The sequence below is a fragment of the Colias philodice genome, chromosome 9, assembly GCF_061535455.1.
Source record: "Colias philodice isolate Cphi_HAF_F1 chromosome 9, ilColPhil1 Martin Lab GWU primary, whole genome shotgun sequence".
In the NCBI taxonomy this organism is placed as follows: Eukaryota; Metazoa; Arthropoda; class Insecta; order Lepidoptera; family Pieridae; genus Colias; species Colias philodice.
Window position 1 is genome coordinate 8,786,104 of NC_143094.1, and position 24,512 is coordinate 8,810,615.

At 34.5% G+C, this 24,512-nt stretch overlaps 2 protein-coding genes across 3 annotated transcripts in view; both read right to left on the reverse strand.

The window, feature by feature from the left end:
* Positions 1-17,011, reverse strand: part of baz (par-3 family cell polarity regulator) — a 54,494-nt gene extending 37,483 nt beyond the window's left edge. The window contains exon 1 of the mRNA XM_089699298.1: positions 16,495-17,011. Within this exon, the coding sequence (XP_089555424.1) occupies positions 16,495-16,614 (120 nt within the window). The 5' untranslated portion in view covers positions 16,615-17,011. The remainder of the gene's footprint in view (positions 1-16,494) is intronic.
* A 1,467-nt stretch (positions 17,012-18,478) lies between these two features.
* The window catches only part of rut (adenylate cyclase rutabaga), a 96,998-nt gene continuing 90,964 nt past the window's right edge, over positions 18,479-24,512 (reverse strand). For both annotated transcript variants that reach the window (XM_089699295.1, XM_089699294.1), the window contains 5 exons: positions 22,899-23,112; positions 21,515-22,805; positions 20,959-21,318; positions 20,704-20,773; positions 18,479-20,624 (listed from right to left, as the gene is read on the reverse strand). In XM_089699295.1, the coding sequence (XP_089555421.1) occupies positions 20,202-20,624; positions 20,704-20,773; positions 20,959-21,318; positions 21,515-22,805; positions 22,899-23,112 (2,358 nt within the window). In that variant the 3' untranslated portion in view covers positions 18,479-20,201. The remainder of the gene's footprint in view (positions 20,625-20,703; positions 20,774-20,958; positions 21,319-21,514; positions 22,806-22,898; positions 23,113-24,512) is intronic.

The following is a 24,512-nucleotide window of genomic DNA, read 5'->3' on the forward strand; positions in this document are numbered from 1 at the left end:
GCCATAGCTCTTCTTCTATTTCATATAAAACAACGAATATAGAATATATTTATGAGATTTCATGTTATTCATAGGATTTTGAACTGGATTACCGTGTAGCAAGGACGAGTTTTCAGGAAAAATCTTATTTTTCTGATTGTGGGGCAAATGCAACTATTTGTTAGAGAATTAGTGTGGGGAATGCAAAAAACTTATTCATCGATATATTTTTATTATTCTATATATATATATACAATAACGTTATCTATACAATAACGTTGCGATCGTAGATGGCGCCGCATTATTTAGAGGAAAAACTCATGTACCTACTTTGATTTACCACTTTAAATCGCAACAAAAAAAAATAACAGTGTACTACCTACTAAGTCAATTTTAGTTTTTGGTCAGAACAAATAATATTCTTTCTTTTTTAACAATATGTTATTTACAATATTTAACATATTGTTAAAAACGTAAACCAAACAAAATACGTTTATTAGTTAATCAACCGTTTACTAAAAATTACTTGAACAATCACAGAACTATCCTACCTATCGTTTTTAGTTACTTATATTCTTTAACCACGCTTTATCTAATTTGAATTTTACTTATGAACCCGTCTCTGGGTATAATATCGAAGAAATAATCGATGGTTCTTCTTTAATTAATCACAAAGAAAGTATAATATTTTGACTACCAAGAAGGATACATAATAAAAATATCGACACTGTCACATCACTAGTGTTTTTAGTTTCATACAAAAATATAAGGGGCTATTGTAACTAACCTCACAGTTGCAATAACCCCACAGTGAAATTTTCATGAGGCAATTGTAACTGCATCAATAACACAAAATAGAGTCAACTAACGCACTAAAAATATAAATGAAATAAGCTTAACGGCTTGTGATAATCGTGTCCAATCAAAAACACCTGCAAAAAATCACTCCTAAACAATTTTTTTGTCTGCAAAACTCGACACCTGTTTTTACGCACACCAACTTCAAAATAGCGGTTTGACACAATGGCCTATCAATCAAATAGTTTTCATCGTAGGGGCACCATCTATTACTTGTAAGATTTATTAGTCGTTGAGTTATTGAATCATAGGTGGCGATTTATTACAACAACTCTAATAAATTAGTTATGATAACTAGTTGCCATAGCCCCATAGTTGCATTTGCCCCGGTTGACCCTATGTATTTATCAGATAATAACATAAAATTTATAATGATGATTCTCCTATGTATTTTCCAGTTAGTTCAATAATTTCTGATGGTCCTATATTTTTAAGTTATTTTACTAATTCAATGACATATCCGCAAGTCCTAGAAACGGTCTAGTGCACATTAAATAGGGGTGCGCAGGATAGCAAGGGTCATTGTCGCGCGAGGTGCCGGAGCGCGACGGACGCAGCGGCGGAACACAACTTGTTTAGTCCTCTCGAACGTCTGATTTCATTGATTCAAGGATGCTAATTCATTATTTTTAGACTTCCAATTGAGTAAACTGGCGATAAGTCGCGGTTAAAACAATTGATGAAAAAATACTATTGACAAACGTGTTGATTTAAAATTTAAATTATAACACCGAACACTAGGCAAAAGGAATAATTTATCTTTTGCCTAGTGTTCGTATTAACTCTTCAATCTAACTTAAATTATTATTTTGTTTTCTATAAAACTAAAAAGTTTAAAACACATGCATTTGCACTTTTATTTTAGCGCCATCTGGCGTCTATATGTAGAACTGCTATGTAATGTATTATGTACCAAGACTAGTAAACTGTAAAGTCATCGAGTTACCAGCTGACATACCTTACTCATTGTTTGGGACTGAATACCATCGTGATTAGCGAAGCCGTTAGCTAGATGGCACTAGGAGATATTTCTGTAGAAATTTGCTTATACCTGTGGCTTATACCCAAGCGCGGATCCAGGGGGGGGGGTCACGGGGTCATGACCCCCCCTTGGGCTAGGTCCACGACCTAAGTGGACCACTAATTTAATATTAACTTTTTTAAATTAACAAATTAATACTGTTCAACATGATGTTTTTATTGAATTTTGATTCAAAAGTAATATAGAACAATGAAATCAATTACAAACGGTAACGGAAGAGAATATAGGTAACAAAAATTATTATAGAAAAAGTTTATTAGCCCCTTATTGCATGAATTATTAAGGAGATGAAATAAAAATTATTTTTTTGCAAAAAAGTTTTTATTAGACCTTACATTATGAGATCAAATTGAGAAAAAAAATTATTTACTTATATTATAGAAAATATGAAACGGCGCCATATATGGACTCGTATGCAGTGTTTGTTGTATTTTTTCTGTCATATATGGCTTCGTATGCAATTAGAAAAATGTAACTAATTAACAAAATAAAAATATATTCCGGACTCATTTCACACACACGGTTGCTAAGCCCCAAACTAAACTTAGGCTTGTATCCTGAATGCTAAGTCAACTGATATACTACATATATTTTACATAAATCCTATCCTACTAATAATAAAAATGCGAAAGTTTGTGAGGGTGGATGTATGTGTGTGTGTTTGTTTTTTACTCTTTCACGCAAATACTACTGAACCGACTTCAATGAAATTTATCACACATAATATAGAGGGTAACTTGGACTAACACATAGGATAGGTTTTATCCCGGAAATCCCACGGGAACGGGAACTATGCGGGTTTTTCTTTGAAAACGCGGGAGAGGCCGCGGGCGCAATGTTAGTACTTTATATGGATACCTAAATAACACCCAGAATCACAGCCAACTTATACTTCGTGAAATTGCTTAAAACAATAACGTTTGTCAATAGAACATAAAAACACGTTATATTTTTCACATAACGTGAAGGAATGAAATTTGGAACAATAAAGGCATAGCTGACGGGCGTTATTCTTCCAAATTGGGTAATTACTAATCCCATCAGATCGTACAGAATCAAAGTGAAAATCTAGATGTCTTGCAAGAGTTTTTCGTAGCTTTATTGTGGCAATTGGCGAGTCAGGAATACTGAGGAGACTCGAGAGATGCCGATGTTCCTAAGTTTTTGAGAGACGACAACGTCTTTTGGTAATAAGAGCTTTCCCAGACTTTCGCATATGCTTCTGAAACGGCTAAATAAAAATCAAACAGTGGCATATAGCATGAGTCTGTATTTATTGATGATGATTTGATATTTACATGCTTAGCAGTGAGATAAAAGTGCCCAGGATCCATACTGGAACAATCAGTGAAAGTATCCTTAAATGCATACCAAGCCACATATGACATAATATATTTTGGACGGAATCAGACGGAATGCATACGAAGCCAAATATGACAGATTTGGAAAAGTACAAAAAAACATGATTAAAGCAAAAAAATCAACTAAACCAAATGTTTTACCTTATTTTAGAAAGACTAAAGAATGAAGTAATATTTTTTTTCATGGCTTTACTCACCTTTTTGATATTGAAATCTTAATTTGAAAATCACGGTTTTTTCCGCGCACCCAAACCGTCGCACGCGCTAGACTAAATCTATAATATATCTGATGGATAATATTTACACTGTATAAATTAATTACATTCCAATTCTCGATGAAATGCTGTTTAAGATGTAAGGTAGTTTTTTTAGATATTGTTTATAGTTAGCCTATAAAAAATTCATGAACTTCGTCGTCCATATATGGCTTTGTATGCGGTAAGGGGTTAGGGTCGACCTGTGGTCGTAGTTAAAGGACAAAAAACAGGTGTTTCGATTTTTGAAAAAATCTATAACTGCGGAATAAAGTGTAATGGTGAAGTTGTATGTAATTAATTTTTTTTCTACAACTTTTGCTGTTACACTTTTCACACAAAACCTCAAATATCGAAATATCTCAGTTCGTGGATAAGACATAAAATAGCAAATTTTTTTTTTAATGAACAATAGAAAATACAGTCTATTGTTCATTTAAAAAAAAACGCATATTACAGAATATGCGGCTCTAATTGCTTTTTCTTCAGATTGCGTTGACATAGAATTTGAATTAAATAACAGATTTAAGTTATTATAGACCTGAGTTCTGATGTGAATATCAATTAAATACATGTATATTTTTATTTAATTTAATTAAATAATTAGGGTTTTCGCAGTTATTACTACATCTGTGCTATAACACGATACTTTTTACTCAATTTCAAGGCTGTGTTTACGGGACAGGGTGCTCCCTGCAGGTATTGATTCCCTTGCTAATGTCGAAATCCTACGGTCTACGGTCCTTTGATGCTGTGAAAAATTCAAACGTTTTAGCCAACGCAATCAAAAGATGCAGCTGTAAATGCTGAAATTTTTCGCAAAATTCGACACTCCCTAAGAAATCAAAACCTACAGGGTAGTTCCCGAGTACACAGAGTCACGAAATTTAGTACAATCAAACGTCTTATAACGCAGACTAGCTTACCACCCGCGGCTGCGCCCGCTTTCTCTAAATCCTTATAAATTATATACTATTCCCCTTCAATCACTCTATCTTTAAAAAAAACTGCATCGAAATTCGTTGCGTAGTTTTAAAGATTTAATCATACATAGGGACATAGGCACAGAGACAACGACTTTGTTTACTAATTGCGAAAAGCATGAATTTTTCCTTAGATTATAATATAAAAAAATATTTTTAAAATTTTTTAACTTAGGTACAACCCTGTTACTCATGAAGGCTGTATTTATTAACTGACATGTATTAACTTGATATTCATACCAAAAACTCAAGTCTAAAATACCTTTACGCTATAATAAAATCAAACTTCTATGTCAACGAATCAGAAGATACAGCCGTAAATGCCGAAAAATTTCGCAAATTTCGACATTCGCAAGGGAATCAAAACTCAAAACCTACAGGGTCAGAATCTTGAAATTCGGTACAAAGCAACATCTTATAGTACAGATACAGGAATAATTGCAAAAAATATATATTTTTCAAGTTTGTCTGCCTGTCAAGACCCTTTTTCTCAGGAACGCGTGGAGGTATCAATCTGAAATTCATAACGAATACTCAAATCTACGGTTCCTTTAAGCTGTGAAAAAATCAAACTTATAAGCCAACGCAATCAAAAGATACAGACGTTTATGCTGTAAATTATCGCAAACTTCGACATTATCGCAAGGGAATCAAAATCTGTAGGTATTGTACTACTTCCCGTGAACACAGAGTTCTGAAATTTGGTTAAAAGCAATGTCAGCACAGATGGAGGAAAAATTGCTAAAACATACATTTCATGCTTATCAACATTCGCAAGTGTTGCCAGGAATCAAAACCTAGAGGGTACTTCCCGTGAATACAGAATCTTGATATTTAATAGAAACTTACGTCCACTTACGTCTTATAGCACAGATAAAGGAAAAATTGCAAAGAGCATAAATTTAATATTAAAACATATAAAAATGTTTGTACGGAACTCTTGGTTCGCGAATCCGACTCGCACTTGACCAATTTTTTTTAAATGTACGTATCAATTAAATTACCAAAATATAGCTTTTGAAAATTGCCCACGTCTATGTGACCCCCCCCTGGCACTAAGGCTGGATCCGCCCTTGCTTATACCCTACCTAATTCAATTACAGTAAATAACTGAATCAATGAATGTTATAGGTATTCATTCATAAAACATAATATGAAAAATATTGAAGTTTTGTACTTATAAATGGCCTATGGAAAGATGCTCTATGCTGTCGGAACTCGGAACTAGCAAGACTTGTGAAGACATAAATATTTAATTCTTAAAAAATAACCTAAATGCGCATGGACTGGACTTAATAATGTTATGTACCCTACTGTGATTCAAGGTATATAAGAATATCTTGGACAAAGCCAGGAGTATAAACTATAATTATTATGGTACGTATACAGCAAACGCCCGCGCCGGCCTTCAAATTAGACAGATATATTATGATAGTTTTATTTTTTAACCTAGAAAATATTTTCCACCATTTCATTATAATATTATCTGTGACATACTACCCTAGTACTTCGTAAAGTCACTTATTATAGGATTACGTCGCAGGGGCTCGATCGTAAAGTTCATTCCACTTATGTAATAATAATGTCAAGCCATTATCGTTTTTATTACTTTGATTTAAGGGACACGATCCCGAGAAAATGTCAACCATAGATGTCAACTAACCTTAAACATAATAGTTGCATTCCATAAGTTTTATGAGAAATAAATATTATAATAGAAGTTTATCCGACTCTCCTAATGTTAATAACAACAAAGTAGATCGATTTATAAGATAGGAATCAATGAAGCGCGTGGTAAAATAAGATAAAAGCATTAATTTCTCTATTGTTGACTTGAAACAAAGTAAAGTCACATTATTCGAAGCTCATCTCAAAGAAAGAATGTTATAGTTTCCACTGGATATTGAGAACGATCAATTGTTACTCAATTATGTTCATTAAAGGTGCTTTAGACTAGCTCATTCATGGTGAACTACATAATTTAATATAAAGTGAAATCAAGATTGCATATAATCACAACCAAAATGGTGTTACGAATTACGGAATAGACTCAGCTCACTGACTTTCATTTCGTTTCATAAATTTTGATTGAATATAAAAAAAAACAAATTGTTAAAATTGTGTAGGTACTCATTACGGTTTCCATTGAACATCCATTTGTAAAAATATGCTCTATATTTTCTACTCTATAAATAAAATCAATATCAATCTTCTTTATTTACATTCTAAATTTAGTATCGGACACTAATGACTAAAGCATCGAAAGTTGAATTCGTGGGAGCTTTATATGCGCTATATAAAGTTAATTTCCTATATAGTGTTATGATAGATTCCTATAGACCTTCATTTCACAGCCGATGAGTGATAAATGGTTGAAATCTCACGCTTGTTTATGTGTATATCATGCGTTTCAAGTGTACATCCGCTCAATCGCCTGCCAAGCGGTTTCACTTTACAATTTCTTTACGCTTTTTATCTAATGCAAATTATAACATTAAAAGTGGCTTATCAGTCCTAACGGCTAATAGGTGTGTTATTTGGCAATTATTCGTTAGTGGCAAAACACACAAATAAAACAACTGAAAAATTAAGTGTTTTAAACTCTATTCACAATCATTACGGTTTTTTAAATTAATTTCAAGTTTAATATTTTTCTTTGATGATATTCTTGGTACAATAGCAACTTGGTATAATGTCATTCGGTACAATAGCAACACTACAATCAGCAATCATGTACCCACATTATACACGCCGACATTAAAATTGCAATTTAAATTTATATCCGAAACCAGTTTTTTGTAGTTCAGCTTGACTCATAGAACTCATTTACTACTCTCATGGCAAAGATAATTTGGTCAAGTTTTTTGAAATGAAGCGTACGAGTGTAACCACTTTCGTTTGAGCGGAAACTGTCTGCCGGAAAGTGGGTAATTGTATCTTTTGCCGGTTTTTTTTAAAATATTTATGCTATTCAGCAGGGTGGGCATCGGAGGATGACGGACCCGTGGGAGAAACGGAGAGTAAATATTTTAATGGGGTTAAACTTACAAGAGAGTTACGCGGAAAGTAAAACCTTTGTGTTTTGGGCGTTCTTTTTTTACGTAGGTAACTGCGTAAAACAGTTTTTTATTCCACTTTTAATTCTAGTTAATAACTGCTATAGTTTGCCTTAACACATTTATTATATATTCAATTATTTATTTATTTAGATTATTAAATTCTACAAATATATTTTTATAGTATCTTCCCACTTTTACTTGTGAATTTATAGCGGTGAAGGAAGTAAGCATGAAGCAAGAAGAACATCGAGTCTAGGCGAAGACAATGGCCTAAGGAAATTACTACGACACGTTCTTTTCAGTTTTCACTATATAAAATGCTTAGTGACATGACATCCGTGGTTGTTGAAGGATTGTATAAATATAAAGTAAATATGGATCTCCCTCAACAGTAACTCAAATAATTTACTTTTCATTCAAACCTTGAAAGAAAACATTTCAACATCTTTCCAATTTATTACTTTAATATGCGAATTTAGGGTACAATGGCGACAATAAAAGCATTTCTTTTTCTAGGTATTAATAATTCGCACAGCGATCAACACAGATTTAATTTTGCATTTATATGGAAATAGAAAGCACATTAATGACGAGGTCTTAGGTCAATTCTGGGTGGCCGATGAGAGCAGACGTATTGTGAAATTCGATTTATCATAAGTCATAACTAGGGAATCCAATCCCGCAAACGCGGGATCCCGCTAATGCGGGATCCCGCACCTTTTTTGCGGGATCAAAAATGCGGGATTACTCATGCGGGATCCCGCACGTAAGAAAAATAGGCTCAGACGATGATCGGAACTATTATCGGACGGAACAGAACGTAATCAATGTCAGTTCCAGTACTCTATGACTGGGGATTCCCCTTCGGCGCACGGGGATTTAACTTTGCGCGTACTGAATGGGTGGCAGAGTCTAGAGCTGCTGTGCGTGTACCCACTCGAGATAATTCAACTGATTTGATATTGACACTTTTTGAATGTGGAGGGAATAGGGGGAAGTATTTGGAAGCTGTTTATACTTATGTAAAGTCAATTCCGCCTACAAGTGTGGAAGCCGAGCGTGCTATTTCCGCCGCAGGCTATTTATGCAACAAGATTAGATCAAATCTAAAAGATGAAATGTTAGATACTTTATCATTTCTTCGAAAGTATTTTCAAAAAAAAAAAATAAGCTGATTTTAAATGCCTCTAAAACCAATGAATATGTTCTATTTCAAATAAAAATATGAAACGTGAAATATTGTGAATATTGTATTGTCTTAAACATCATTATATTTAATCCATACTAATATTATAAATGCGAAAGTAACTCTGTCTGTCTGTCTGTTACTCAATCACGCCTTAACTATTGAACCAATTTGCATGAAATTTGGTATAGAGATATTTTGATACCCGAGAAAGGACATAGGATAGGTTTTATCCCGGAAATCCCACGGGAACGGGAACTATGCGGGTTTTTCTTTGACTGCGCGGGCGATGCCGCGGGTGGAAAGCTAGTTTATAATATAAGTCATTATGATAAGAATAATTAAAAATATTTGTGTGTATTTTCTGTCTTTAAATTACATGAAACAAAAATAATAATAATTAAAATCAATCCCGCGGATCCCGCGGGATCCGCGGGATTGATGATCTTAATCCCGCAGGCTTGCGGGATCGCGATTTTGATGCGGGATTGGATTCTCTAGTCATAACATAGGTACATTATGAACAAAAATATATAAGGCAGTAAGTAGGAGTTTCCTAAAGGCTTAACGATTATTGTGTATATACTTTATGTAGTTTTTAATTTTTATGTAAGTACTGATCCAGATTATTGTAGAGGTTTTAAGTAGATTCACTTTAATAATGTTATTAATAAATTAAGGTATAATTTCTACCTTTTCATAGAACGACTAATATCATAAAATTTAGTTCATCAGAGTAAAAAATAAATATGAACAAGCAATTAATTACACAGATAACGTAAAACTCATATAAGCATTGATAAAACATCGACGTAACTATAAGTATCAATATTTTATTGAATTGGGACATCGGTTTGCTATCTCTGTTGAATATAAATAAAAATGCATGTGATAAAATCCACTATTTACATTCTTTAGTACTTATCAGGCAAAGTGGGTTACATCGCACTATACGTAGATAAGACGGAATCAATATAACGAACACGTCAATCCTACTATTCATTTATTTAAACTAGTTTATAGTTTTTAGCAAGTTTGTATTCTTAGCAAAGAAAAAAAAACATTTCAAATTATAATGTACCAAGTATCTTATAATATATGTATATCTTAACTCCTAAAGAGATTCGGATTAGATAAAGACGTGATTTTTACATAGAGCGGAAATAATCGCGTATTATTATAATTCATATACCTATATATTTTCCCTAAATGTACTAGCATAGCAGATAACACACGCAGTTTTGCTGTTTTTAATAATTTCTGTGAGTCCTTGTGGATAAAAACAATGGTAACGTTCTGCAGGTGACCAGCAGTTTCACAATGTTTTGATTCGTTTGCGTGCCTGCTTTGTTCCTGTGCTATAAAGTTTTGAAATACAATTGTGCTTACATATAATGCACGTGCAAATTGTGGAGCCCAGACAAAACAGTGCTCGTACAAAAATGGTATGACATCGATACTCTGAAGTCGAATCATTATTTTAATAAGAATCGTCTCTGGTTATTCTAGCTGATATCGCTGAAGAAGGTACTAAATGCTAAAGCACGTTTAAGATAACTCGATCCTATTTCTAAAGGTAGCCGTCAGTAAATGAATTCATAAATAGGAGCAAGCTTAATTTAGAAATCACATATTTATGTTTATAAGTGAATCCGACCAAAAATTGATGTATGTAAATTTGTAAGCGTAAAAACGTTAATATGCCTTGGGAAGCCCACGCAAAGGATCTCGGTCAGAGATTAGTGCGCAATGGCATTCTGCCACACCCACGCCTACACTCCTAGCTTGTCTAACTATAAGGTCTATATCAAAATTAAGTTTAATTGAATCAAGATAGATTGATTTTTAGTTGTGCAATAATTTATCTTGAGTTATTAATATCGAAATACAGCATCAACGGAATGTCGTTCATTTCGCCAAGGCTTTTTATAAAGATCCAAGCACACTTAAGTTGTAGAACATGAAACACGTGGAAGCTTTCGGAATAAAAGCATTTTTAATAGTTATTTAGAGTTACGTTTTTATTTAATAATATTAATTATATTGTTTATAATTCAAAAATAGCTACAAAAACGACGTAGGCTACTTTGTATGCATACTGAACATAGGGGAGACAGTTTATAGTTGACGTCGCAGGTAACGGCCAGTTTAGTTTTTTAATCTATAATATAAAAATGAATCCCAAAATGTGTTGGTAAGCGCATAACTTGAGAACGGCTGAACCGATTTCGATAATTCTTTTTTTATTATATTGCTTGAAGTACGAGGATGGTTCTTATGTAGAGAAAACGTAAATATGTACCACGGGCGAAGCCGGGGCGGACCGCTAGTATTATATATAAATTATCGAATGAAATGTGGAATTCAATGCCTTCACATCATTAGTAGTTGAACAACGTTGCTGCATTGTTACGGAGGCATGTGAAATGAATAATTCGATACAACTATGCCTAGTCAATAGCTAAAATAAGTCAGCGTCTATAAAAATATTCTCCTTCGAAATCAGGATAGGCTCAACACAACATGGAGTATAAGAAAAAAACTATTAAATGTTAATCATTGCAGCAAGTGGGCCCCATAAAAAGGGCGCAGGTACATTCCATAGATGGGGCTGATCCCGTCAGATGTTCGTCTTGTAATTATGTGCGGACAGAAAAAACCCACCCGCCGCGGCCGCCGCCATGCCAGATTCTAGTTGATACTGTTAAGCTGAGATCAAACAGACATCGAGTACAACTATTTATATACTGAAACATCGATGAAATAAAATAATATAGTTGTATGTCTCCTAAAGGTTGATGTTAACATTATTTAAAAGCCTATTCACCACCATCGATCGATTGATCCGCCTTAATTGCAGTTAGTACCATTTATTACATTTGTAAATACAATTAAAATCTTCTAATTAAAAGTTTATTATAATTAACAATTTAAAAAATAAAGTCTGTGCAAAATTATGGTGCAATCAAACTCAAACTCAAACATTTATTTATTCAATTAGACTTCTTCGAGAAGCACTTTTGAAACGTCAATACATATTTTTAACATTTACCACCGATTCGGAAAGCAGTATCTATGGAGAAGAACCGGCAAGAAACTCCATAGTTGCTCTTTTAAATCATTTCAGTCCAGTGAAAAGACGTACTTTTTAATGCGTTTTCTAGGGTTTAAAATTAGCCATCTTATTTAATATTGCTGCTAAAAATAAGCAAATAGGTAAAAACTTCAATCTTGAACTTTTTGTCATAATTACCCGCGCTATGTGCGGATTAAATTGGTTTTATTTTAAGCTACAACATAAAACGAGTCATAAAATGAAAGCTGATTGTTTTGGGGATGTTCTTTGAATACTTTATTGTGCTACCTGAGAGCAAGGGATGGCCTACAGGTAGATCTAATTTACGATATTATTATTCCCTTATTATTCTATAGACAATGTTCGACTAAGAGGAAATGGAGTAACAGGTTTTGAATAAAATAACGATGCTTTCTTTCTTCTTTTACAGGAAAGAAATTTTTTCACTCCAATTCTTGGAGTATTTTCAATGTGACTTATTTTAAGTGTATCTAATACACTTAAAATAAGTGCGTAAATTATGAAATAAATTTAACAAAGATTCTTCTTATAAAAAATAATCTGATAGGAGAATAACAATATTATTAAATTAATTTTTTCCTGGTAGTGAAAAAGATACTAAACTTATAATTTGTATGTTCCTACCAATCGCTATTTTGCTAAAGAATTTTATAAATTCGAATTACTACTACTTATGTTTTGCTGACCACTAATGGTAAATTAATAGTAACTAAATAAATACCTACTCGTATATTGCTCTACCATCGGCTTAGTCGTAGAGTCATAGAGACATCAAGCGCTTCAAGGCTGCCCGCATATTTTGTGTTATGTAAAGCAACAGATATCGGTAAAAGCAATAACTGTAAATCTTTTGATAACGTTATTATACATATAGTTGGCTAATTTAGACTAAAATTCCTGCATACATAGTGAAACTACCATGAATTAATTAACTAGTGTACTAATTAAGTACGAACCGAGCGATCATGATTCAGGTTATTATTCCTCTATTAGTCATATCGCTTTTAAAACGTATCATTTCATGTGCCAATTTTAAGGAGATTAAAATTCGTCTTAAGATAACATTCCGAGAAAGCACCTAATGAGCTTACTGCTTATGTCAGTTTATAAGATCAAATTTCTGTTGATAAGGTGTTCAAGTAGTTATCCAATACTGGCATGATATGTAACATAATTGGACATGCGACGTGGTTGCACGTGCGCATGAGTAATCCTCTAAGTCCTTAATGCCTACGCTATTCTCTAGAGTATCAATGACGATGAAGATAGCTGATACATAATAAAGTTTTGTAACAATTATTTTATCTTACGGCTTTATCAGACTAAGGTAAATAACTATGGGCTAGAGTCAAGACTACGCGTGAGTGAGTAATTACGCGATTTATGTATACCTAAGCTTCTTTGTCAACAAGTACCTAAGTCATTGTGATATCCTAAGATCTTTACAATTTCCTAGGATTCCTGCTATAATAACTTATTAATTTCTTTCAACATTGAATGAATGAATGAAAGCTTTTTTGTAGGTACACACCAAAATAATGAAATATCAAATAACATTAAGTAAAATATACATAAATTGCACAATAGGCGACATTGTATGAATGAGGAATAGAAACAATATTAGACCAGTTTTGAATGTAGAGATAATCTAGGCTATGTATTGAAAGGATTCTACTCGACAATAAACTTTTACATATTCTTCAAAAAAAAATTAGTATTACTTAATAAAAAGTAACTTATTGTGACGGCTTAAAAAAATGTAATAAACACACAATGTTCTTGAAGAAGCAAAGAAGCGACTTATTTAAAGCCAATTACCGTTCCTCAGGGTAAATGTGATAATTCTAATGTTTCATATCCACAGTCAGCATAATGGAAGGTTATCCTACTAGTCCGTACCCGGTTGTGAAAACTGTAAGACTAGTTTTTCTTCAAGCTTATAGGTATTTATTATTTAACGTTTAATCGAACAAAACTACATCCGTTGTTCGGAGGAAACTATAATTAAATACACGAGAAAGATTATTTAAGGAAAACAGTCATTAGTAATTGTTATAAACGATTTGCTGTTCCGGTTAGTTTTGATTGTAATAATAATTCGAGAATTCCTGGAAACACAGTTTCTAAAAAGTTTCTTATCCATAAACTTATTGCGAAGTCTACGCTTTTCGGGTGACCCACTTACCTAATTATGAGTTGATAAGATAGTAAGTAGATTGTAAACCAATATATATGTAAAGAATTAGTAACCTCTGACTTCCGTAATCAAATCTTTCATTCGTGTTTTTAATGAAATAATCCACGATTAAATCATATGGATTCTTTTCGCACATGTGAAGAATTGGTTTGTAATTATTTTGCACAAGACGAATTACCGTGAGCTGTATTTTATTTCGTTTCCCAAGGATTAGCCACTTGATGAACACATGCGAACAATTAAGGCGTCAATTAGAAAAAAGTCTTTGGAGTTGTATTCGGACAGAGCGAGGGCATTTATCCACTTGTCAGGGAACCCAACATATGGTCATTTCAGAACCATTCTCATGATATATTGCTTTTTATGTCAAATACTCTCGCATACCTATAACACTTATCACATTATCTGCCACGTCAATTGGTCATGAAAGCAAAGTCGTTATGCATAAATGCTCTATTTCATCTGAAAAAAGTGTAAAATAAACGTGTTGGATTCCGATGCATCTCAAATATTTGTCATTAACATACAATATGTGGTTTGAACACCATAAGACGTCTCATACTTTTCTGAGAACCGGTCCACGGGCATCAATAAGCCACGACTACAATAGTTCTCAGTCTTTTATACTCTCGCAATTCGTATACCTGACACCAATCAAGGGAGCGATTGTTTTAGCAGAGTATCAAATTTAATCACAAATTGAAAATGTGCGTGCTAAATTTATGGAACAAAGAATCCTTTGTTCCCAGTAGTTCTAGATAAAGACCATTGGCAGACCACAGAACCACAATATGTACATGTAAATAAATTCTGATAGGAGAAAATAAAATTACGATTTTTTCTATATCTCTTATAAACTTTAAAGGAATCCGATATAGGTACATAACTGGCATAATATGATTAGCAGAGCGGCAAGCTCTATTTGCCGCTAGTTAGCGCACTCTTGCGATCTTACAATTGTGTAATCGTTCGATCATGCAGAAACATTGCCAAAAGTATGTGAGCCGCTGCATACAACTGGTCTAAATGTGCTTTCTTTTCACTTGAAGCTATTATCTGACGTGATACCGTTTCTAGCTATTAACCAAACAGTTTCCAAAAGATGCTCTACAAACGTGTATAACTTTCATACACGCAAAATAGGTGTTACTGTTAATTAGAATTATTGTCTTTTTGTATTCCTAGGCAGCTATAGTTTAACGGCTTCTTTTATTTAACTATTATTTATAATCCAGATCTGGCGCAAAACTGAAATACCTAGGTATATGAAGTCCCTGGAAAAATAAATCTTAATTTTCAGCATAAAGTACGGGTACCTATAGAGTATAGATTGTTCAAACTTAATTATTTTAAGAGTAGATCTAAATTGAAGGTACGACTGTTTCAGAATTCAGGCGTCACGCTAGTGCGTGTCAGTAGGAGACAGCGCCCAAGTGCCAAATAGGCATAGTTACAAAGTTGTAAATGTCGATTCACGCAGTTACTTATTTGCGAGTCATGCGGTTAAGTGTTTAATCGGTTTAATTACTTGACTTGGCATCATTATAAACGTATGATTTTTTAGTAGGGAACTATGGTGATAAAATTCTACGGAAATAAAAAAATATCAACAAATAACTAGTCATGATTTAGATTAATCATTACAATTTTTCTATATACCTGCAGGTATTTAAGATATTTATTATCATACACATGTAAGCTCACATGTAAGAGTAGACAAGGTTCCTGCCTACAGCTTTTACAATTTACGGTATCTAAATGTGGGAGGCAGGTGCAAAAACAGGTGATTAAGAATTATCTAGGTAAGTAACTATTGTAAAATCTATTATCTTTAAAATCAGCTGGTGCATTAGCATGGCTTACAACAATGAAAGATCATGTGAGGATCAGGTTGCAAATTATCAACAATCTGAATGCAACTGAGATCTTATAAACTGCTGTGTCAGCATACTTATATAACCGTTACTTTTAAATGAACTTTGCAAGGAGGAAAACATCCACATATAATAGTTACCTTACTCTTATGTATTCATATAGGTATTATATTACCTATATCTTAAGAAAAATCTATGAAATTAGCGTGACCTTCTTTAGTATAGTTTACTCAAGCAAAAGAAAAATTTAACCGCAAGTCACCATGGTTTAGTTTACTGGCCACTGATATTGCCTATTGGCTATTTCAAATTGATAAAATGTCGCGAAAGTGGTCCCAGCTGCGAGATCGTGCATTCCACAACGAGTGATCATTAGATACGCAAAACCAGAAGTGGTCAACATTTCAAAATACTATGCCTTGAAAACATATTATCAATGCTGATTGCTGTCATATTCAAAAACTAATTAAAATATTGTCTATTTCATTTCGAGCATATGAGGGTAGGCACACATCTCGATGTAAACAACTTTCTGTCATAATTGATAACATGCTTAATTATTAAAGATCAGTGTGTCAAGGATAATATTAACGAACGTACTGACCTGTCCGGTAGCTTTTTTGTATCGGAGCGTTGCTTCCCGTACGAGGTCCCTCACCAAAAGGTCGCCAGCCCCACAAGGTACCAACACTCGTACTGAACCAAAACACACCGTCACTTTCATATTGACACTAAACTATGATTCACCAAAGCACTGCACCACTCAGCACTTTAGTTCTCGCAATATACACAGGCTAGCATATTAGTTTATGGTAAACTAACAGGAGCACAACACTACCTTACGCACATGGCAAAGGTAAGCTTGCGTTGGAGCCGATCACGAAGCACCGTTGAAACAAAAAGAACAAAAACACTGGTTTGACTGAATGTTTTCATAGCGCCCGATTCCAGCGTGCCGTATTCACTATTTCCATAAGAATCTCACTTATGGTATCACTTTATATAAATACTGTAATTGTATTCGACGTTTCACATTTCGATAAGATTACGCGGAATATAGACTCGAAGCGCGCGCTCAGCGGCAGCAACGGTCGTGGCGAGGTGTATGAATAAGAATTCGTTTGATAGTTGTAAGGGCGGCGGGCGCGGGGCGCGGGGCTGGAACCGGTTCCGTGCACCAATCGGCGGCGGCGTCACGGCGGCCACTCGGCAGCTGCCCGCGTCACACCGCCTCGTACTTCACTCACATCACATACTACATAGCCACATACCAACCGCCGTGCGTTTTGAATTTAACTACCCGTCATTACCGGCGTATCTACTGACTCACGGTTCTACAGAACCTCATGTCTTGTAACTGGAACTTGATTCATGTATTGTTAAACTAAATTCAAACATATTGTAGTACTTACCTACATATTTACCACAAAAATAATTATAGTCGATTACATAAACGTTATACTTAACCATAAATAAACATACATATGAATTTTGGGTATTCTTTAAAATGACTCGTATTTAGGTATCATGAACTTACGCAATGTTATGATCAATATTACCATGCCAACCATACCGGTCTTATAAACAAAGGTAGCATTCTCTTTTTTATCAGCTATCAAAAGAACTTTGAACCATGAATCAAACCTTGTTCGGAACAAATTTTTTGTTGTTATGTTTTTTGTGGTTTTGCACATGCTTAATTACAATGAACTGAATTGTTTACAAAAACTTAGAATTTTTGTTCAACTTAAAATTAATTAATATCATAATATGGAATCAATAGCGATATCGAAATGTGAAATTGAATTCAATATTTTTCTCAACGAATAGGTAGGTAACGATTGACAAAAAATTTGATAACATTTCAATATCGATTAAAAAGTCAATTATTCTGTATTGTATGTGCAATAGATTTCACAACCGCTTCGTACATTGTCCATATCCACAATATTTCCTTAGAACCAATTGTGTTCGCGTCGTAATTTGCTGTACCTAATTAAATTATTAGCTTCTTATATTGCGTTTTCTTGTTATTTTATCGACATTCAATTGATGTTATTGGAAGCTGCCGATTATATATTTTCCATTTCCAAATATGTAATAAAACCTCGATTAAACAGAATTATATGATTTCCTTGACTTTACTTCCGTAGGATGTCTTGATTTTTCAATTTATATGATAATAAAGCGACTAAATAAAAATGTAGTAATTATTGTATTAATGTGTGTGTATATAATATTGTATATACTACATAATATCATAAACGTTTAATAGTACCGTCATGTGTTTGATCAAGGCTATATAACAATTAGTATGCGGAAGACGACACAATAACCAACGACCAACATATTCATGCAGTTTATACGTTATCATAGGACCGAAGATAGCACACAAATAAACTATTCTCAGTTATTTCAACCACTTTATTCAATTATAAAGAATTGTAATATTGCTTAATCAAATTTAAATAAATATAAATACATATAATAATAAATAATAAAATAATAATAAAAATCGTTTATTTAGTACTAAGTAATACACAACACAATACAATTTGAACTTGATCGATAATATTAAAATACTTTGCAATTGAAATATGTAACTACACAATTGAGCTATAAATACATCTCTACAATATCAATGTTTTATTGAAGATACTCACGTTTTATTTAAATTGACTGTTATATTTATTTTAAGTCACATAAAAGAACAGTTATAAAAAGATTATTAAACACATCTAATTTTGGTTACTGGTACATATTATTATGAGGATTTTTATCACCCCAATCCTAAGTTACAATATAAATAGAAATGAAGTTGTTCAAATACTTGTTCATGTTTTCCTTGAGTTTGGTTATATAAAGAAAATTATAAATTGTAAAAATACGTAATATAAATAACAATAAAAAAGAACCATTAAAACAAGCAAAAAGTATTTGGCACTATATATTAAAAATTCGAATCGACATACTGAGAAGACGGCAAAATATATTATAATAAAAATAAATATGATCTTCACAGTACGCTAAACTATCTATATATGTATAGCACTTGACAGTTGATTAACAATATTTACAAAGATTATTAACAATTCACTAGATCTCGCAAAGATAAATATACAAGTTGAATGACTAAACCATATGTCTGTATATCGTATGGATTTTAGTTACAGTTTGGTTCAAGTTTGCGCTCGGTACAAAAACAATGAGCGCAACGATTACACAATACACATAACCACAGATATACATGAAATTATTAAACTAATAAACTCACCATATATGACTCATTGCCATTATCAAGTTAAGTACAAGCTCTATGATTTAGCCACAAGGATAAACGTACATCACTGTTTATGACATTTTAGATATAAATCACTACCAACTATATTATCTTAAACTATCAGAAATCGAATACGACATGAAATTGACACGAAATCATCGACTAATTCCTATATTATTTCAGAACTACTGAGAATACTTAACAACAAATAATATTTTATACTGAGTTCAATTGTACTTTGGATTTGTAAGTTTGTAACTTATAATTATTCAATGAAAAATAGTAGAAATGAATAAAACAAAATATCTACTAAGGAAAATAAAACGTATATTGTGATGAAACATTATGGCGCAGATAATATTGGGAAAAGGGTGACTAGAATTAAAGGAAGAATGATTGCAACATTTGAAATACCATCGACGTTGAAAATTAAGACAGTCATTATGAAAGAAACTAATTGTATTATTTTTATGGTAACATTACACTAAATACATAATGAAATGCAGTAATACTTATAGAATATCTAGTCTATCTAATAGTGGTAATCGTATCAGATTCGCGAACAATATTATGGTGACACTAAAAGATCGCACAGCAGGGGGCCAGCCCTCGCACGCGACCCTGACGAATTGATATTGGTCGCTCACTTCCGAACACCTATCACAAGTCGTACAATAAATAATTCTAAGTCAGAGCACCTTGTAATTGTAGAGATCATCGCGCACGTACCTCGCGGGGCCATCGCATGGCGCCCGCCTTTCCGCGCATAATATCATACAGTGTAACATTAATAGGTATATATTAACAATTTACACATAAAATACACAGATTAAATAATCAGGCACATCTTTAATGGGGAGAGCTCGCGATCGACGGATCGAGACACGCTCGTATCCTAGTCCAAAATAGACATAATCGTACAATAACAATGTTGAGTATTAGATTTCGATTAGAGAGCTGGGGGGCGCCGTCGCCTACTTGGAGGCGAGGAGCAGAAGAGAATCACAGGTGAGATGACGTCACGTGACGCATCACACGTCACTCTCGCCGTCTGTGACGTGCGCGGGCTGGCCGAAGTTGCGTGTGATGCACTCGCTCACTGTGCGGATGTTGGCCAGGTAGCGGTGCGCCGGTTCATCTGAATCGTAGATCGCACTGAGCGACTCTAATGACACCAAAGCTTCGGAATCCAATAACCGTGATGACGCTCGTGAGGACACATCATCATCGCGATCGAAATAGCAAGAATTGACGTCACTGAGTGCCGCTTCTGCGTCTGTTAGCCCGGCTTCGTTCAACATTGAGACGTTTTCTAAAGCCGGGTCATCCGTGGTGTAGCCGGTGCTCTCGGGCTGACAGCCGTCACCTTCGCCCTCACCCTCTGAACAGGAGGAGCTCCACTCTGACTGACTCTCCCCGTAGTGACCCATTTCTCTATGGTTAGAAGTGGGTACCTGGTACGAAAGTAAACAAATTAATACATTTAGATACGAAATAATTAAATTAAATGATAAAATATTTCACAATTCTTACCCGGTTAAGTCTTTCAGGATTTTCATGCTTTTCTTTGGTATTTAAAGGCTCCTTCCTGATTGGTAGGGGGCTGTTAATAAAAACATTTAAATTAACAGTTTTTCATATATATATATATATATATATATATAGCAATATGAAATGTAATAATTACTATAATAATTAAACTTTACCAATATTACTTAAAAACAAATCTAGGCTGCATCATTTTTTATAACAACAATTCGATAAACAGTAACAAGTTTCAATACTCACTTCGTACTATGTTTAGAATGCGCAGGCGACGGCAAATCAACGACTACGTCAGTTGGCAACACTCCTGGGAAGTCAGCACGCGGCGACGGCACGGGGGGTGCTGCATGTGTTGCATGTGTTGGATGTGCAGCATGTGTTGCATGTGCAGCATGTGTTGCATGTGCAGCATGTGTTGCATGTGCAGCATGTGTTGCATGTGCAGCATGTGTTGCATGTGCAGCATGTGTTGCATGTTGTGCAGGTGCGGGTTGTGGTGGGGAGGCGCGGGCCAGTTGCGTGATAGCAGCGAGACCAACTGCGTGTAGCGGGCTGCTGTTGTTGTTGCTTACGCGCATCGCTTCCACACACGCGTTTGCTGCCCTGTTGAGGAATATTGTGATATTTTATGCATATTTATAATTATGATTTCGTTCTATGATATACTCATTGTATAAATGTCACGTTATATTGAGAAATCTTTTACTTTCACAAACTTACTTGTAAATAAAACATTAAAAGTTTTATAGAAAATATAGAAAACAAAAATTGAATATATATTAAAGCGTGTTTACCGTACCTTAAATCTAGCTTCAGTTCTTTTCGTTCCGCTTTGGGAGAATTAACCATTACAAGATTTTTGTCATCCAGTAACCTTTGAATCTCCCGTTCGAAAGGCGGAACGCACGCTATATCTGAGGGACTGCGTTTCGTAAAAACTTCTCTGCTATCATGGTTCAAATGTTTCAGATTGCTTGGTCGACTTCCTGAACTCGAAAACGAACTCGTTCTTTGCGTAAATCTGTGCGGGACGTCCTTTTTGTCCGTTTGACTGCAACTGTCTCGCTTAGCGGACGGTTGGTGCATGTTCAATATACTTCTTTGCAATTTCTCTTCTTCTTTATGAAGATTTATACTTCCTTCAAGAAGTTTGTCGTCGAGAGAGGGTTTTTTATTGAGTCCATATTTAACATAAAAGTCATATATAACGCGCGGAGAATGTTTTCGCAATTGAGGAAAATCATACGTCGGGTTGGGATTGACGTCAATGTGTTGCGGTCGAGGGGGTTGCCACTGATTTGCTCTTGGCGGGGAAGGAGACGCATCTGTTGTACGCGAGTAGCTTTCATCTGAAGAGCTGAGACTTGGAGAGCGAGTTAGAGAGCTTAATTCATCCGCAGATGAATGTACCCGTGGACTTCTCGCCAACGGCAGACTTTCACTCGACCGAGGCCTCGGTAATCTTGCTGGCGCTCTTCTTTTATGTGCCACGGGCGGCCTCGGTTCCTGTGGTCGGGGCCAAGGAGGTACTAACGCTCGTGGAGGTGGCCACCTTGGGTTCCCGTTAATACCATGCGGCGGCGGTGGAGGAGGCGTATCTTCTACTTCTTTATTTCTTCGACCTTTGCTTCCTTTGTGATTGCCGTTTTGATGTCCATTCGGTGGGAGTAGCGGTTCACTTTCACCGGCTACAGATGTTTCTCGAAGTGGAGGTAACCGGGACGGTGGTGCTGCAGCTCTACGTGCTGAGTTCTGCAACATCGCAAGCGGCGTTGCCACACCGCCATAAGCAGTAGGAGGATTCTGCGGCTGACTATTTGGTATGTGATGGTTATTGCTATTCGATGGTGCTCTGTCCGTTAAAAAATACGTTGTCATTTCACCCTTGCCCTTTACTTTAACCTTTCCTCTACACACGAACTGGTATGGCAAATCTTTGAGCACTTGGAAAACTTCCTCCGTTACTTGCGTGTGGTTAGGAAGACCTGTTGAGTCCATTCGAGACGCTACATTTACTGTGTTGCCCCAAATGTCATACTGAGGCTTTCTAGCACCGATCACACCTGCTACCACTGGCCCTACATTAATACCTGTAAAGAACAAAAGCATCGTAAATAAATTAGAGTTTATTTTAAAGCTAAAAATTGTAATTATAAAATACTTTAGTATGACTATTTTCTTACCAACTCGAAGCATAAAATTGTTATACGAATTGTCATTAATATCCTTAAGCTTATCTCTCATAGCGAACACAAATTCGACAAGCGTCGCCATGTGTTTCCTCGTGCTAGCATCGTCTGTCATTTTCTTGTCCGGGATGAGACCAACAGCTGCCATGTAAGTAGATCCTACTGTTTTGATTTTATCGATTGCACTGAACCGATCTTCACCCAAAAGCTGAAAGTATAATGTCTTGTTATTGCAATGTAACTTAATCAATAGCCAACAAAGTAATTAGTAAGAGGTTTTTTACTGTCATTATGACGTGTTTAAGTGTAAATGCTAATCTATACATATAATAAAATCGTAGGAAAGTCAAAACTGTACATTGAATATTTTTTTAAAAGAATACATAATCCATGATCTATAATCGATATAGAAGCCAAAAATATAGTTTTTAGAATTTTTGTCTGTTTGTCTGTTTGTCTGTTTGTCTGTTTGTCTGTTTGTCTGTATGTTTGTCCGAGCTAATCTCGAAAAGTACTGCATAGATTGACTTCAAATTTTGCATGAATATTGCTAACAGGTCGTGCGAGGTTTTTTTAAACATATTATCATGCTATCACCTCCGGGGGAGGAGCTGTGAACCTTTACTTTTCTTACGTATTCCGTGTACTACGACAGCGTACAATCTAAAGACTCATGTTTAAATGTTGTTTTTGAGTAAGCCATGCTATTATCTAGCTTTACACTATAAAAACTACGTCATTTACGTAATTTGGGCAGAGAAACTGTTTAATGAATCTTAGTACTATAAAGACAAATTTGATTCAGCGCCATCTATGAGATTTCGTAAAAATCAAATCAATTTACATGTTAAGGCTGTGTACGCGGTCCGTGCGCTGTTTGGCTCAAATATGTGATTTTTCAAACCAGATTGTCCATCAACCACTTATCTTACAAACATATGAATTACTAATAATTTTAGGAAATTTTATTGTCTATGTTGTTAGTTAAGAGTTTTTTTCAATTAATACAGTATTTGTGAATACCATCAAGATAACTGAGCCGATGATTACTTGATTTCACTTTTAGTGTCAATTTCGAAGCTAAAAATATCTGAAATTGCTGACAGATCTAACACACAATTATTTTTAACTAACTGCAAAGATCCTTATTAAAATAGTTAGTTAAAAGATTTTTTTATTTTGGACTCCTAACTTACGAAATTAAAATCCGAACAATGTGAATTTTTTTAGAAATTATAGTCGACAAAATGATTATTTTCACCAAGATATTTGGCTTTATTGAATATAATTTATACATATTTCAATAAAAGAATGTCTTACTTATAAGATAAAATTTAAAAAATCAACTAAGGTACCTCTATTATTTTTCTACAAATTTTTTAAAGTACTATAAAACACTGCGCGCGACCCGATTAAAATCAGTCGCACAGAGTACATTATTATAACTGGGTAATAACTAATAACTAATAACTGGGTGATCAGTCGGCAGCGAGCCTTTCCAGAGAGAGGACGTGTTGCTCGGCGCTCTCCTGTGGACCTATGCTGTTCATAGTAAAAGGATAGCGCAAGCCGCGATCTATCGTAATAGATCGCGGAGTTTTTGACTTG